Below are 17,369 nucleotides of genomic sequence, written 5' to 3' on the forward strand. Positions count from 1 at the left end.
TAAAGTCTCTTTTCCTTACTCCAACATCTCATCTCCCGATTAATCGGCCTGTCATGCAGCAAGCAGAACGAGTTTGGACTTGGTAACAAATTGACTGCCTTAGAGGTAGTATGTCTCCACTGTTTCCTCATTTCCAGTATTTCACCACCTATCAATTTTATATGCTTTTTAACAACATGAACAAAAAACCTATTACAAGGAATTGATTCCACAGAAATAAAATTATTTCTACTCCTTCAAAACTTTTTTCTTTTCTATTTTATTTTGTTTTGCTTATTGAAAAGAAAATAAATTCAAATCTTTTTATTTCACGTATTTTTATAACTAGATATTGTAAATACTACAAAGATATTTAAATTGCAATAAAAATTGTTCATATATTAGTATAAAGATATATACACAATCAATGCAGATTAGGAAAGGAGTAGATATTTACTAAAAATCCACTGCACATTCGGTCTTTTACAAGCATATCCTGGAATATAAGCTCTATTATCCAGGGTCCCCCACCCCCAATCTCACTGCGGAGTCCCTTAGTAATCAACTACCAAGGCACCAGCATAGAACCATGAGATCACTAGTTTAGGTATAAATGAGAGTATTAGCTCATTCAATTCTAAAACAGAAACCTTAAAATAAATACTGAACTTACTTACAGATAAACAAATTTGGACACAAAAAAGTACAGTTTCTCCCCAAATTCACAAAGATAATAACTGGTAAAGGCAAGATTTGAACTCATCTGCCTTGAATATAAAGCTAAGTTGGAAATCCCCTTCAACTGTGGAGGACCAGCAGCACAGCCTGTCACCCTATCTTTGTTCAGATCTGGCTTTAGACAGCCTGAGACAGCACCCCTTCCTATGGAACTCGAGGGCAAACAATAACAATAAGGATTTTATATTCTGTAGTTTCTTAGGTCTCAATTATATAAAGTGTCAGCAGGTCAGCAGAAAACTCTGGGAAATATGAGTGGGTCCAGAGCTTTTTGCTGATAAGAAACTCAATCTATCAGGACAGAGTGACCTTCCCATGAGAGGCCTCATGGACATAAACTAAAGGCAACTGAGCAATGAAAACTAGCAAGAACATGGAACTCAAGCAAGAAGGATCCCTACCATCCCCTGCCCAGTTGCCTCTTCACCTTTGTGGACAAGACGGCAGAAGGTCCATGTTCTTGTCCAAGTTACAACATCATGGATTCTCACCCATATAATATTACGACTCTATGCTGTCTTAAGTCCTTTCCAACTAAAATATGATGACACCAATATCTCAGCGGAATGTCTATGTCTCCACTTTCTCTCTTCTATTAGGAGACTATATCTATGGCCACAAAGCCGAAATTCAATTAAAAACACCATGCACGAAGCCTGGTGAAAGTCTGTGTAAGAGACATTGTTCTCAAGCTCAGTGAGTGAAAACTCAGAAAAAGTGGTCCTTATCCCTCTGCAAGTGGAAGGTAGCCTGATTGTGTGTGTGTATGTGTGCACACGTGTGTGTGTAAATCAAATACAATGTATTGTGGGATGTGCACAGATTTTTTTTATGTTACTATCATTTCATGAGGATGAGCCAACCTTTAAAGTAATTTGAATCTACTATTCTGAGAGAGTCTCAGGATCTTTTGGTGGAGGATGGGAAAGGGGAAAGGAAAGGAGGAAAGAAGTAAATGAAGCAAAGCTGTAAGTATACTGCTAGGGAAAGGCAAGACATTAATTTTGTTCCTACTTGCATCACACACAAATTAGGGACTGGCTTTCCCACATGTCTTGTCAAGCACTGAGTTGCAGAAGAACAGGTGACAGCCCATTTCTCACTGAGCTTGTGACTGTACGTGGCATCTTATAGACACTAATTATTTAACCTGATCAAACAATCTGGCAGCAGGCTGTAATTCTCCTATTTTGAGAGATAAGAAAACAGGAAGTGAAATAGGGTATATAGCTTGACCAAAGTCAGAGGACAAGTAAACTAAAGAGGATGAATTCAAACTCAGATCTGAATGCAGAGTCTGATCTTCCCACTCCGAGGGCTGGAAATTCCTTAACACACAGGGTCCCCAGCTCCTCTGCTTTGTTCCTGGCACCAAGCATTTCCCATGGCGATATTCTCCAGTTCTCAGACACAGCGCTCTGTGCAGCCAATAACCTCCATTCGACCTTGATCATCTACCTGTCACGCCCACCAGGCTTCACCAGGCAAGAAAGCTGGCTTTCAACTGCATACAAAGCCACCCCTGTTTTATCCTGGACTCTTCAGCGGCTTTTCCAGCGTAAACACAGCCATGAAAGTGCTCACAGTTTGTACATGAGCCACACTACCTCTCTCCATCTCTGTCCCCACCTATACTACTTTGCTATGACCATTTTGAGAATCTTGGAAACAAATTTTTAAAAACAGAAAAGAAAGGATTCTGTAACAAGTACTTAATACTTACAATTTTAAATGAGAAGTTACAAAGTGAGTATTTACAAACCGAATCTGCCTTCCTAGGTGTCAGTTTTAACAGTTAAAATATACAATAGCAAAAAATTCTGACTTAAATAATTAACAAAAACATCAACAATAATCTGGAATAAACTCAAAAACAATGCCCATGTTGTACATGGAGGAAGTACAGGACTGTACTGTGGGGTAAAGTAAGAGGTGTGAAAGTAGAGACATCAACATTTTGTATGCAGGAAAGCAGTTTTGTAAAAATGTACGTTCTCCTAAAGATAATTCAAAAGTACTAAAAAATCCCACGAGAGCACTTCTTTTTTTTTTTAACTTGAAAAATTATATTAGAATTCTTCAGGAATAATAAAGTCATAATACTAACCAAGAAAATTTGGGATCGAAAAGAGAATCAAAAAATCGCACTGTCAGATATTAAATAAATGTTTACAATATGTAAGATATAGTGCTAGTGTAAGAAAGTAAGATTGATAAAAATAAACCATGAGCTCAAAAAGAGACTCTAGTGTACATAAGTATTCTTTACAGGTGGGATTTCAAGTTAAAAAGCAAAGTAGGAATTCAATAATTGTCTTGGGACAATCAGAGAATCCCCTGGAAAAAACAAATTCTATTCCAGTCATAATGACCACAAGAAAAATTACAGAATGTGATGTGAATATTAGAAAGTACTAATAACAGCGAATATAATTCTTTGCTCATATTAATTCAACTTCTCTTCACTATAACAAGTACCATCATCATCTCCATCTTAGAGATTAAAAAAACCTACAGAAGAAATTTATACCATTATAAGAAAGTATTTCTAAGAATAATATCAGGAATAAAACCCAAAAAGAAGACATTTACAATCTTAAGATTATTTTGGGCCACAACAAAAATGAACCTACTGAACAAAATGAAAGGCAAAATATGACAAGGAAAAGCTCTCTGATACATGTTGATGAAGACAAGGGGTTAATGTTCATAATATACATAGAGCTGTCACAAAGCAACAAGAAGCTGCCTCACTTAAATGTGTGCAAAGGACAAAAGAGATCATTCACTTTTTAAAAGTCAGATGGCTAATGAGTGAAAAATGCTCAATACCTCACTGGTCATCAAGTGCAAATTAAAACAATGAAAAAGTACTTTTGCTCATCATATTGGCACATATTTTTAAAAGATATTCTAGCTAGTGTCCATCTTTGAGAGAACAAACTGTGAGCGATCTTTTGGAGGATGACATGTCAATGGATATGTAAACTCTGAAAAACGTGTGTACACACAGGCTGAACTCCACATTTTGGAATCGTTTCATTTAGAAAAATTCAGTTCAAAAAGATGTACTTATCAGAGCATTTACACAGCACTGTTTACAATGGTGAGAAGAAAAGCTGAAGTGAAATCATATCCAGTGATAGAGAATTGGTTACATAAGTTATTCTACATCTTTTCATGCCCCACAGGAGAAGGAATTTCTTGATTCACTTGAAAGGAGCCTGTGATTTATGTAGTTGTCACATCCAAGGACTAAATTTCCAGAAACCTTAACGAAAATAATACTCATACAAGATCACAGGAATGTTTGTATAAGAAGTATGCCAGTCAAACACCCTTTCTGACAGTGGAAAATGGAGAAAACTTAAGTGTCCACCATCAAGACAATGATGCGGTAAATCACGGTGAGCTGTGGGCACTAAAGTTCCGGTGTTTCGGCGTGGTCCAAGGCCTTGTCCACAGTACGCCCCCACGAAAGGTGTCCTTACACAAGAGACCAAACCTGCATATCAGGAAAACCCTCTACTCTATCTGAAAGGACCGGGTGAGTCTGGAGAGAGAGGACGTCTGTGATATATACCTGAGTGAATAAACCGAGCTGCAGAAAACATATAGTATGGCCTTATTTTTCAATAAAGCATATATACACACACATAGACATAGATTTCTCATATACGTGTATGTATGAGTTTATTTATATGACATAGGCATAAAGGTCATGAAATATATACTCCACATTGTCAGCAGTTTTTACTCTCAGGAAAAAAGGGGAAGGGATGTAGGGGACTTTCGGTACCACAACAGATCTCTTTTCAGAATTTCAGTTAAGTATACTTGGAATTTAAAAGTTTATTTAAGTCCAAAGTAAAATGGACGAGGACTCCACAAGACAGAATGCTATACTAGTCATTAAAAATCATGCCAGGGGAGATAGAATATTGTAGAAAAATGTGTAATAAGCCGAATGGAAAATGGAGGTCTCCACACAGTATACAGGCACACATTGCTCGCTGGTTTTTATGACAGAGGTAATACACACTGATGAAAAGAACAGAAAATAGATGTTAATGTGTTAATTATTATCTCTGAGTACTGGCACCAGGATAGATCCATTTGACCCTTTTTTCATACATTTATATTAAATACACACTATTTTTCATCTGAAAAATGCATTTTTAGATGTCTAGTACCACACATTGGAAAATTACACGAGTACTTACAGAAACAAATAACTAGGAGACACCGCAGCAGCGTCACAAAGTGTAGAAAGGGCGATCCTGAATAACACCGCGCAGTTACATAAGGACCCACAAAGTGAGAGCACCTGCTGTAACAGGGCGCGGCCCCCTTCCATTTGTCAGATGTGTCTTCAGGGCTGAGGCAGTTCTGAGCACGGCCAGTGTCAGTGCTGGTGTCTGGATGGATGCCACTGGAGGTGAGGGCACCTGCAAGCCGAGAGGAAGAACAGAAATCATCCTCTGCTTTTTCTGTCTTGTTTCTTTGTTACTTTTAAAGAGAGGCGGAAATAAGATAAACTGGATCTTTCCTACTGAAATTTCAGTAATGAAACCATTTTTAAAGTGATCACAACTTATATTCTGCCTATGACTGTCTTTTCAACAAAGCATCATATTTATAAAATGTTAATTAACTCAGTTAATTAACTCCCTGTTGAAACATTCTAGTAAAGAGCATGAACTGCAGTATGTAAAAGAACCACACCTGCAGTGACTAGCTCAGCTGTCTTGACGGCAGTGCAGTCAGCCCCCACCATCCCGTGGCCCTGAGCTCCTGATGCTGGTAAGAGAGCGCGCTGCTGCCTCAGATGGAAAGAAAAGGTGAAAGCATTTTCTGAAATCTACAGCACTGACAAAACATAACTGATAAATCCCAGGCTCCTTTGAGGCTGTCATTTTCCGTTTCTGGCCAACACCCGTCAATGAGCAGAACCACCCCATTCCCGAGTCATGGGACTCACGTGGGCAGAAGTTTTGGAGAAATTTCCAGGTATAGAATGTAAACCAACTATACATAAAACTCTGAAAAAGAAAAGATGCAATAATCTGGTTTTGGAAGACACTAAAATATTCTCCTAAGCCTTAGTACTTGGAAAGGCTGGGCTTCTACTAAGCCACTTATTTATTTCACAGCCAATGAGCATCTCCCACAAACCCTGTTTCCCTGTGTCTGCTGGGAGCTTCAGGCACATTGATGTTGTCTATCTTATAAGTCACAAGGCAGAGGCGTGTGTCTCACGCTGGCAACTCTCACACTGGCTCAACTCCTAGCCTCACTGTATGAACTTGGCCCCATTTTCTCACCTGTTTATTTGGTACCTGTTCTTCTGTAAGCTGCCTGAAATGCTTATTGAAACAAGTCAGAAGAATGAGTGGGTAGAGAAATGGACAGATGGACAGGTGAGAGATGGGCAGAAAAACAGAGAGTCTCCAAGAGAAGGGGAGCAATCAAAATTACCTATGCAAAACCCTCTTCTAGTCAGGGAAGGAAACCACCACGGAGAAGTGTGAAGAGGCAGGTTGCTTAGGACTGTTTCCTGGATTCCATGAAAAGTCACACCAAGAGATGAGAGGGTAGAACTATAAATAATAAAAGAAAAAATCATGCATGTTTGAAAAATATATCTACATTATGTACTTTCTAAAGAATAGAGTCAAATTAGCAAGGCCCAATAACACAATCCTTGGGTATATACAGAAGTGAGAATCCCATCTCCAATCTGCAAGGCATCCCTTTGGAGCACTGAGAGTCTACACGGTGCAGTCATAAAGCCATCACCGCAAAAGCGATGCTATCCTGCACTTACGAGGAAAGAGCAGCTGTGCTCGGTCTGCCTACACGTGTCTTTTACACCCCTCAGCACCTCTACGGGGGAGGGACGCCTAGCGAGCCCCATCTCTGCAGGACAGAAAACAAGTCCAAGAGAGGCTAAGCCGACCTACCAATTCTCCATCTCACAGGACTTGTCACTCCAGACCAGGACTCGAACTCGGACCCACGTTTGTAACCACAGTACTACCGTATTTTATGTGCTTTTTGTGTGTATAATACATTTGTTTCTGGCATGAAAGGGTATTTAATAAATGATCGGTTGTCTTGTCTATCTCATTAGTTCACAATCTTTATATTTTTGAATTGTACTCTTCCCCTGGAGAAAGGAACGGAAAGAGCGGGGGTCAGAATGAGGTGGGGCTCCATTCTTTATCTGTTGCCTCATCTCATCCAAGTCCCCAAACAGGGAGAAAGAGCAAATGTTCTCTTCATCATTTAAAGAGAGGGCTCCAGTGACGGTGACTTACTCAACCCCAAAACCAAGTCTGGGGGAAGGGCACATGCAGCAACGAGAGCAGTATCACCTGTAGGAAGGCAAAAAGAGCTCAGGGGATGGCTCAATGGGTCAGCCTGATTTCATTTCAATCGATAATACAATAGCACACTCTAAAAAAACTAGAATGCAATGGATTTCCTCTTTCTTGACATCTAGCAAGTTTCCACATCTCACATGTAACATTATCACGAACTAGTGAAAGGAAGAGTCCACAGACAAGGAAAATCAATGCCACAGGCAGGCTGAAACACAGGCTGGAGGAAAGGAAGGGAAAGGGCATAGTAAAGAAGAGGGGAAATTCTGGGAAAAAGACATCATCACAAGGACTCTCAAGCATCATCCAGCAATCATATAATCATTCTTTCAAGAGAGAGTTACTTAGGTCCTATTTTGTGCAACATTGTACAGTGGGCGAAGCAAGAGCACAGCGTCCATGGTGGCAGCAAGCTGCGGAGCTCCAATACACTTCTGATCCCGGTACCTTGCACACTTGTCCTCAGTATAAAGGCAAAATATATAGTAAAATAATCCAATGTAAACTCTATGCAATGCTGAAAAAAATTAAAGAATACCTAAATACCTGGACAGACACACCACGCACATTCCTGAATCAAATGACAGCATTCTTGGGATGGCAGTGCTCCCCAGAGCGATCCATATATTCAACGTGGACTCGATCACAATCCCAGTGGGTTCCTCTGCAGAAACTGACTATCTGCTGCTACAATTCATATGGGAATTCGAGGATCTCAGTAACCAAACCGTACTTGAAATAGAAGAACAGTTTGAGAGGACTTGTAATTCTCAATTTCAAACCTTACAACTGTATCTCCAGGTGAGATTAGAGGCCATTTTTAAGTTATAATTGTGTTTATCCTTATTTTCTAAATTCTGTACAACGAATATACCTGTTAGAATAAGAAATTTAAAAAGTAAGGTATCTTTTAAAACATGCAAACCTATTCATTCATTGGGAAAAAAATATTTTGACTATAAAGAAGTAAACAAATATCTAGTGAAAAAGGACTATTTAAAAACAAGAGTGCATTTACATTTTTTGTAAATTGGAAACGGAAAAGCACAAACACATCAAGTTTCTAGGGAGAGTGTTGCAACATATTAATTGTTATTTCCAAAATTCTAATTGAACAATGAAAACTCAAGAAAGAGAAAATCTTGATTGACAGCCAACTGCAAACACATGGAGAGCAAAGGCCTAGAAATCACAGTTCCTTTAACTCTGCTACTAACTCAATAGGAGAGGAAATTCCTCAGTGAGGGGACAGTGGAATCCCATGCATAAGACAGGATACACAGTACAAACTGCACTAGAATTGGGGGTGATTTCCATAGAAGAATTCTAAAGTTACAACATTGATGAAAAACTATAAAAACACTGACAGACAGATTAAAACACACAGTCATATATATTATATAAAAACATATGAAGTCTGCCCCCATGTTGCATAGAAATACAAACATATTTGTTCATTTATGGGCACTGATTACTTTATCCCAGGTAGAATATTTCAACTAAAATAGATAATCAATAATACACTCCTCTTGTCAAAACTAGTTGATAAGTTACTCTGCTATGTATGCATAATGTGTCTAAGATAGATTTAAAATTAGTGAAAAAGATTTTTGTATGGTTTCTTGAACCCTTCTCAAAACACCAAGCTTAATTTTAAAATAAATCTGAGCAGTATTTCTATATGATCTTTTCCCTTGTGAAATGAACAACACAGTCTGTTGTCAAAATTCTTTCCTTACAATGATTCACGAGCACCGTATACTCACAAAACTGCTGGACAGCAAGGCACTATCCAGACACTGTGACAAATCAAATGAAACACAAGGAAGACAGTGACCCTATTCTGCAGGGCTTATAATCTGTTCCAACACCGGGTTTTTATTTGATTTGTTTGATTGGTTAGAAAAATAAAATCACTCAAGTACATTCTTCTTTGAGCATTATGTAAATCATGACTCTCTTTTTAGTGTCATGAGCAGGAAAGACTTGAGTATGAATTGATTAGATCAACTAGGCACAATCATCGCTGGAGCCTGTGTAATAAATAAGTACATGAGATCTAAAATAAACCTACACAGATCTCTGCAAGGAAAATGAAGAGGTGAGTTCCCCAATGAGAAAACAAACAATCAAGAAATCAAAAAAGGAAAACTTTTTCATTAATGATTCCAGGCAGTAGTGGAGCATGGTGGTGAAGATCACAAATGCTGGGGACAAACATGAGGGTCTGAAATCCCACAGCACTGGGTAGCTGTGACACTGATATTTCAGTGAAATTTTCTGCACCTCAGTCTCCTATCCATAGACTGGGGACAGCCACAGCACCCATCTCCTAGAACAGTCTTAAGAATTAAGTTATTTTTTATATAAAAGTTTAAATAAAATACCTCAGATTTTAAATATTACCCCAAAAGCTCAAGGAACAAAGAAAACAGTGATAAATTGGAGTTCATCAAATGTTAAAAATTTGCTTCAAAGGACACCATCCAGAAGGTGAAAAAACATCTGAGAGGAGAAAATTTTTTTCAAATTATTTATCTGATTAAGTATTTGTATCTTCAAATAAAAGAAAAAACTCCTACAACTCAACAAGAAAAAGAGAACTCAATTAAAATGTGTATAAAGTATCTGAAAATGTATTTTTCAAAGAAAATATACAAATGGCCAATAAGCACAATCAAACGATGTTCAATATCATTAGCTGTAAAAGAAATCAAGTCAAAACCACTAGGAGAAACCGCTTCACACTTACTACAATAGGTTATAATAAAAAAAAATGTGTAACAAGCACTAATGAAGACACAGAGGAAGCGGAGCGCGCAGCCCTTGCTTTTGAGGATGTAACACAGGGTGGCCACTTTAGAAAACAGCCTGGCAGGTCCTCAGAGAGTTGAACATTTGGTTTATGAATGACCCAGCATTTCTGCTCTCTGGTCACACAAGTAAGAGAACTGAAAACAAATGTCCACATAAAAATTCCTACAGGAGTATTCACGGCGCCATTACTCTTCACAAACAAAAAGCAGACACAACACAAACGACTATCACCTGATGAATGGGTAAACAGTAGGGCCCAGATATACAGTAGAATATAATTCAGCAATAGCAAAGCATAGAGTACTGACCCAGGCCACAACCTGGAAATACATTGAAAAAGTTACTCAGTGTGAAAGAAGTCAGTCACAATAGACAGTTCCATTTACATGAAATAACTTGTTTTACATGAAATGTCCAGCACAGGCAAATCCATAGAGAGAGAACAATGGCTGCCTGGGGCTGGGGGAGGATGAGGAAGATGGGAATGACTGCTTGTGCATACAGGGCTTCCTGTTGGGGGATGAAAATATTCTAAGATTGACTGCGATGCACAATTCTGGGCTTTGAGTAAAAACCGCTGCACATTTTAATGGGTGAATTGTATTAAAACTGTTAAGGACAAAAGCACCTAGGGCCAGAACCTTCAAATAGTAAATGCAAATTGCTAACTTTTATTACAGGAAGAAGAAACTGCCCTCAGCATGAAAGCAGGAGATCGGCAAATATGGGTTAACAGAATTGGACAAGAGCATTTCACTTGAAAGAGTTGCTGAGTGTACACGAAATATTCAGAAATAGGAAAATCAGCTTGACATCACGAAGAAGCATTCTGCTTCAAATGCAGATCAAGGATTCGGCAAGCCCAGCTGCTAGAAATAACCAGAGAAGAAACCTGGTTCTTACAACAAGCACCAGAGCCAACAAGGAAATGGTGGTGAGGAAAGCAGGCAGCCAAAAATCTGGAACAGTTTGCTACAAATAATTTCTCCACTGAAAATTCAAAAATAAAATGAAAGTGATGCAATGCTGAGCTGGCCTCACGTTAAAGGGCTTCCTCTGCTGCTCGACAGTTCTGTAACCCCGAATGAGAGACTCAGGAGAATCAGCATGGCTCCTGGCAGTCCCCAAGTGACTGCCCTCCAGCACGTTTACCACCATCACATCTGCCAGGGTTGTATTGCAGAGAAGAGACCAACTTCTAAAAGGCACAGGAAATGTTTACCAGGGAAGAAAAGGCTGCTGTCAGTCCTGGGACAGAGGCAGTGTGAGCAGAGGCCAGAAGGCTGCAGGTGAACTGGAGCAGACCTGGGGCAGGAAGGGACCACGGAAGAGCAGATCTCAATTTTCTACTCTCTCTCCCTCGGGTAGGAGAGATAAAGCCTGCATCCTTCTCACCTGGAACTGTGGGTTCTGGCTGGCAGAAGTCTTACGTACAGGGAATGAATACTCAAGACTCTGTGGAAAAAGTCACGAAAGAGAGAGGGCGTAGGGACCCAACTCCACGAGCCTCTCAAATGATCCCATATTTATTGTGTATAATCAAAGGAAAACGTCATTAACAGTTGTGTGATAGTAAGCAGGAACTTGGGGAAAGAAGGATGAGACAGAGATTGTAGAATCCACCATGAGTACAAAGGCTTAGTGTATCTTTAGGTAAGTCATGGGGTGAGGGGAATAAGATACATCCTTTAGACATGTGAATTACAAAGCAGACCACCAGACCAGCTAGGTCCTTGCTTGGGGGATAATAGAGTATCTAACTGCACACAAGCCCAGCCTTTATAGCTGTGGGCCTGGGTCATTGCTTTGCGATGAGCAGAGTGCTATCTAAAACATCATCTACGCAAGCAAAGCATTATCTCTGCTTTTTAAGGCAAGGAGACAGGAGTGAGGATGCACAGGCACTTGCTTGCAAAGCAGTTACTAAGCATACGTTTTCTTCTTAAATTTGACAGGCGGCTGGGGTCTGTTACAATTTGTTAACCCAATCATGGGCTCCCACATGGAACCATTATGGAGGACACCCTAAGGTGACAAATCCTGGCTCTGGGTCTTTTCCTGCCAGCTTCAGCCACTCTAGCAGAGTCTAGGCACATTCCTGAATAATGATCATACAGAACCACCCACACTGTTAACTCCTGGTGCTTGAAACTTAATTTTAGCTCTACACAACTTAACGTAGAAAAGTTTCAGAAATAAAAGATATTATATTTACTTTATATCTCATCATAGGACTGATTTTTCTGATTGCTCTAAGCTGCTTCTTCTTGGTAAAGCACCTAATTCTGCAGGTGAATTCAGTACTTTCTTTGGGCATAACTAGCCAGTTTGGGCTCGCTAACTTCTATTGGTCAAATACCGATACACTTAATTGATTTCATTGTTCATCAATTTCAGCTGGGAGCAGAGGGAGTGTCACTCTGTTCCTCAGCCCACCCTCAACCCTTATCATCAGCAACTCAGGCCTCCGGAAACCAAAAAAAGCTTTTGTTTCCCTTCTACAGTTTCAACAAACCCAACAGGATACATAAGCCTGGAGAAAGAATTCAACACAAATGTTAAAACAAAAATCAATAAACCTGAAGCAACTCCATCTCCGAATCATGATACACAATGACATGAGATTAAGTGTGTCAGGCCCAAAGCATGGGTGAGCCTGACCACCTGATTTCTATTCTTCAAAGGAAGGAAAGTTTTCCTATTTTTTATTATCACTCTGTCATTGTTTCTGATTAAGCCAAAAACTAGTTTATGAAATAATTAAGCATTGAAATAACAGATTTTTGTTGTATCAATTACAGAAGGCATTCAGAGGTGTTAGGAAAAACCACCTCTGTAAAAAATGCAAAATTTCTTCCACTGTGAAGAACACGTATACAAAATGCAACAGAGAATTCAAGCTCTTGTGGAGAGGAGCAAAAGCCACAGAATCAAAGCAAAGTCATTACTATGAGTCAACTCAAAATTCACTGGACAATCATGTTCAATGCATTCAATGAAATTTAAAGGCATACTGCAAACCATACACTTAATGATCTGCAGGCTAGAGGAAGAATTTCTCTCTTTAACAGACAAGAGTAATCAATAGGGTGCCCCACCAAACAAGGACCAAAGAACAATCAGGTTTTTAACAGTTCTGATATATCAGCATTTTCTAAAGATCAAAATCCAGAAATTTTAAACATTGATTCACACCACAATGAAACAAGCACTTAAAAAAAAAGAAAAGAAAATAAGCACATAGAACATGTACATAGATCAATGAGAATTTCTTGAGACGCTGGAAGAAACAGGCTATAGTCTTTTACTTGAGAAATAAAACTACTTTTAAAGATAAATGCTAAAACACATTTCATCATTCATGTTGCCTTGAAAAATCTGAGGCACTTGTATCTGATTAGAAAAGCAATTCTGAGTAATAGTGTGTTACAATTCAGAGCCAGTTTGCTTTAGAAGAAAAGAGAAAAGAAAAGCTACCGTTTCTCATATACTGCACAAAGTGTGAAGTGTCTCCCTGCCTCTTTCTCCTCCCGTTTTCTAAGCTCATGCTTCCCAACCCTTCTGAAACAAGTATGAGAACCTCTTATTCCCGCCAATATGCCAAATGACAAAAGAAAATCAATTTATTTGTGTAAGTATATGCTTAAACCTTGAACTGGAAGAGAAAGATATCAGAAGTCTATATGGAACTTATTTCTACATTCCTGAAATCACACACACAAACGTTCACACAGACACAGACACAGACACAGACACATACCCCCTGGATTACTGGGAAATTCACAAGCTTAGGATTTCCATCTTCTAGAAGATAACTTTGTAGTTAGTTTAAAATACAAAACTGTCAGCTTTGGAAAGCCTTGATCACCTGCTAAACCATCCAAATATCAAAGAGACCCAATTAGCCTTCTCGGTAGAATGTAATTTCCCATGATGGCAAAACATACCCTAAAAAGTCCTTGATCTAAGTCTCGTGTTTATCACTAGCTATGATCGTTTTTAAGCACATTAACAGATTCAGAAACTTATGTCTCAACAGCATTTATTCTTATTGAAATAGTATACGTGTTCATTTGCCTATACAGAGACCAGGTCCCATGATGGAGTTTAAGAGCTATTTTGTGTATTGCAATATTTATTTTTAAGTGCAGAAAAGGAGGGTGGGTATTACTCAGTTGTAGAGCACCTGCATAGCATGCACAATGTCCTGGCTTCAGTCCCCAGTACCTCAAAAAAAAAAATAAATAAAATAAGGGCATATTTAAAAATGAGTAAAGTTATAAAAAAATGCAGACTAAAAACCACTGCAATCTAGGAGACACAATTACAATAAAAAAAACAAGAGTTTCTATCAATTATTGGCTATTTGCCAATCGCAGAGACAACCAGAAATCACACCTGATAACCATCACGTGTGATTCTCAGCAACCCTACTAAGTAGACACGGATGGGAAACCAGGCTCTGCAGATGAGGAGACGGAGCTCAGAGGAGCCGGGGACGCTGACCGTCCTGCTTCCCGTGACACCACATCAGCCCAGGGCAAGCGCTGACGGAGCTGCAATGAGGGGACACCCAGCTGCATGGAACCTTGGGGCACTGGGGAGTCCCAGAAAACACTAAAAACTGTTCAGTGAAAAACCAGCTCAAATATAATACACTGTGCCACATTCTTTAAACAGGGAACATGAGTGAGACCTTTTTGATGCCTCCGTGTCCTTTCTGCCATCGTCAGTTACTTGCCCTCACAGCGTGACCAGTGATGAACTGGACCCCATATGAAGCGCACTCAGATGGCAGAGCATTTGAAGCTGTTTTATGAAGTTTGTAAGACTCTGTCTGTGCCTCACACAGGCGGTCATCCATCACTTCTCACCGGTGTGGATGTACCACCTGAAATCACTCCTTTCTGCTTTTTAAAATCCCTTCATCTACTCCAGACTTTTCAATAGCAAAGAAGCAGCTAAACCACAGACAGTGGACAGCTTTTCACCAAATTTCTTGAACAGCCCATCGGACTACCTGGAAGCCCACTTCCAGGTACTTCATCATTTTCGGATTGGTGGACTTGGCCTCTGACTGAGCTACTCAGAGAGCTCCCAGCCTCACATCCGTGAGAGGACCCTGCTGTTGGGAGAAATCAGTGAGAAAGGCGTACATCCCCCAGTCATGTCTGCATGGCTAGAAGTGCCACAACGTGCTAAAAATTTATACCATCATAACCCCTGGGCTCCCATGGACTGGTTTCACATTAACCAAACTCATGAGACACTGATGCAAGAAAACCAGAAATTTAACTTATTAATGTAACAGAAGATGTGAAACTATGAACCAGACTGCAATATCAGAGTTCAACCATGAGTATATGTTCTCCTCCACGGCCCAAACACGGGCAGGCAGTCACATGGCAAGTGTGGACAGAAGCAGAGCAGGAAGGATTTCTAGATGAATTCAATGGACTAAATTTCTGTTATACCAACAGATCTGCTGCCTGGAAAACAATTAATTCTAATCACGGTGCACTCTTCGTGGACAGTTGCCGAGACACGACTGTGAGCACCTGTGTAACTCTCCTTTCCCTGTCCTTTCTGGGCTAATTGATGCACAGACGTACAGAAATCGAGGGATGCAGATACATCTAAACACCCAAAGCCCATTCTGGGAGCCACAATACCATACAGCCAGGGTTAAAATACTTGCTCTGCCACTTACTAGTTCTGTGACCTTGGTCAACTTACCCTCTGTGTGCCTCAATTTCCACACTGTGAAACTGGGATAACAATCAAACCTTCCTTACTCGCTTGTTGAGAAGATTGAAGGATTCATTTCTGTAAAACGCTCAGAAAAGAATGTAGCACATTTTGGGTGCTCAACAAATGTCAAATTAATATTACAGTGGTTTACAAGTCTCCTTCCTAATCATCTTCTGTGTTTCCTGGCTAGACTAATACCCAAAGGAAATTCTTATTTCTCCTTTTATAAACTCATGGGATGAACCCTTCTGTTCCATCCCACCACCTGTTTAAACTGATGGAAGGGATACCTCCTCCCCACTCCTCTGGGCCATGCAGAGTGCTACTCCCTTCACAGCCCTGACCCCTGGCCCACAGCTAGCCCTCCTCACATTAACAGATTGAGTTGTGATTCCGGGGAGACAAGCAGGGCATGTGAAACCCTTCCTTTCCCTCCAGTGTTGACTACCCTAGGGAAGCACCCTGGATGCTCAGCTCCATTGCAGAACAGCCCTGTGCATGATGGGGCTCATTCTCTCAAGGGAAGGCTTGCTGTGGCCCAGAGATACCTGGGACAGGGTGAGTCTCTACTTCTGGGACACAGTATCATGACACTCATTTATCCACAGCCCTGAAGTTCATGGAGAACGTGGCTTCATCAGTAACAAAGAAGACATTTATCGCCTGCCTACTCTTTTGTGTCATCTCTCAGTTGGCTGCTGGAGACAACATGTGTATAAGTATTGGTTCCCCTTAGGCCCCAACATATATGAAGTAACAAAAATTTCTGTGGCTTAACGTTGGTCCAGGGCGACTGTGTAACAGTTCTGACTCTGCTGATGCTAAATTATGGGTGTAGGAATTATGGAACGTCCTCAAATATCTTTCATCATAAAATCAGCTTTTCTTATTTTCTTGTTTCTTTGTAATTACCAAAGACTATAAAATGATGGCTGCACACAAAACAGCAGCTAAAGTTTATGAGCTCTCTTGACATACCCACTGTGGTAAACATGTTACATAATTACTAATTCTCACAATTCTACAAAGCAGATATGAGTGTCCCCTTCTCACAGACGAGGGGAAAACTCAGAACGAGCTGACTCAGGATCACATGGTTCAGTGTCAGCACGTGCAGGCAAACCCAAGTCAAGAAACTACACCCCATCATATATGTACCAAATCAACTCCCACCAATTAACACACAGCGGCGGGGTCAATACTCAGGGAACTCAACACACCTTTCAGCTTTATGGTGCTCCAGAGGCAGCTTCTAGCTGTTTTATAATATCCCGGCTCACTGGTTTCTAACACTAGAAGAAAAGCCCGATTTTGCCATTGTTTGCACAGCAAGTCTGAAATGTTCACAGCGAGATAAAAGAATAAAACTATGATATAAGCAGAAAAAATTTTCCAGGTAGAAAGACATAATGGACGTTGTGCTATTCTGAAGCATTAAGCAAAGGAATCAAAATAAAATCACATTGTTTAAGCCTTATTTTACAAACAGAAAAATTAAGACTGTAAAAAGTTGCAACAGCGCCACCTATGGCTAAAAAGACCTTCCAGGTTGCCGGGAAACATGCAACACAAAAATTGACTGTAAGATGAGAAACGAGAATCAGATAACTAGAAGCTTATGTAGCATATACTGCACTTTGCTTCGGGGGGATGGAGGGGTATTCAGTATTTAATCTGATATTGCTAATACTCCTAAATATA

At 39.9% G+C, this 17,369-nt stretch overlaps 1 protein-coding gene and 1 long non-coding RNA gene across 2 annotated transcripts in view; one reads left to right on the forward strand and one right to left on the reverse strand.

The window, feature by feature from the left end:
- The window catches only part of LOC140693421 (uncharacterized), an 823,905-nt gene that overhangs the window by 637,323 nt on the left and 169,213 nt on the right, over nt 1–17,369 (forward strand). The window lies entirely within an intron of this gene.
- LOC140693407 (trafficking protein particle complex subunit 9-like) overlaps nt 1–17,369 on the reverse strand; it is a 117,044-nt gene that overhangs the window by 88,882 nt on the left and 10,793 nt on the right. Inside the window, exons 2-5 of the mRNA XM_072957286.1 lie at nt 6,196–6,317; nt 5,699–5,759; nt 5,443–5,536; nt 5,045–5,165 (exon numbers count right to left, since the gene is read on the reverse strand). Of these exons, the coding sequence (XP_072813387.1) occupies nt 5,045–5,165; nt 5,443–5,494 (173 nt within the window). The 5' untranslated portion in view covers nt 5,495–5,536; nt 5,699–5,759; nt 6,196–6,317. The remainder of the gene's footprint in view (nt 1–5,044; nt 5,166–5,442; nt 5,537–5,698; nt 5,760–6,195; nt 6,318–17,369) is intronic.

Source organism: Vicugna pacos, unplaced genomic scaffold (assembly GCF_048564905.1).
Source record: "Vicugna pacos unplaced genomic scaffold, VicPac4 scaffold_19, whole genome shotgun sequence".
Classification (NCBI taxonomy): domain Eukaryota; kingdom Metazoa; phylum Chordata; class Mammalia; order Artiodactyla; family Camelidae; genus Vicugna; species Vicugna pacos.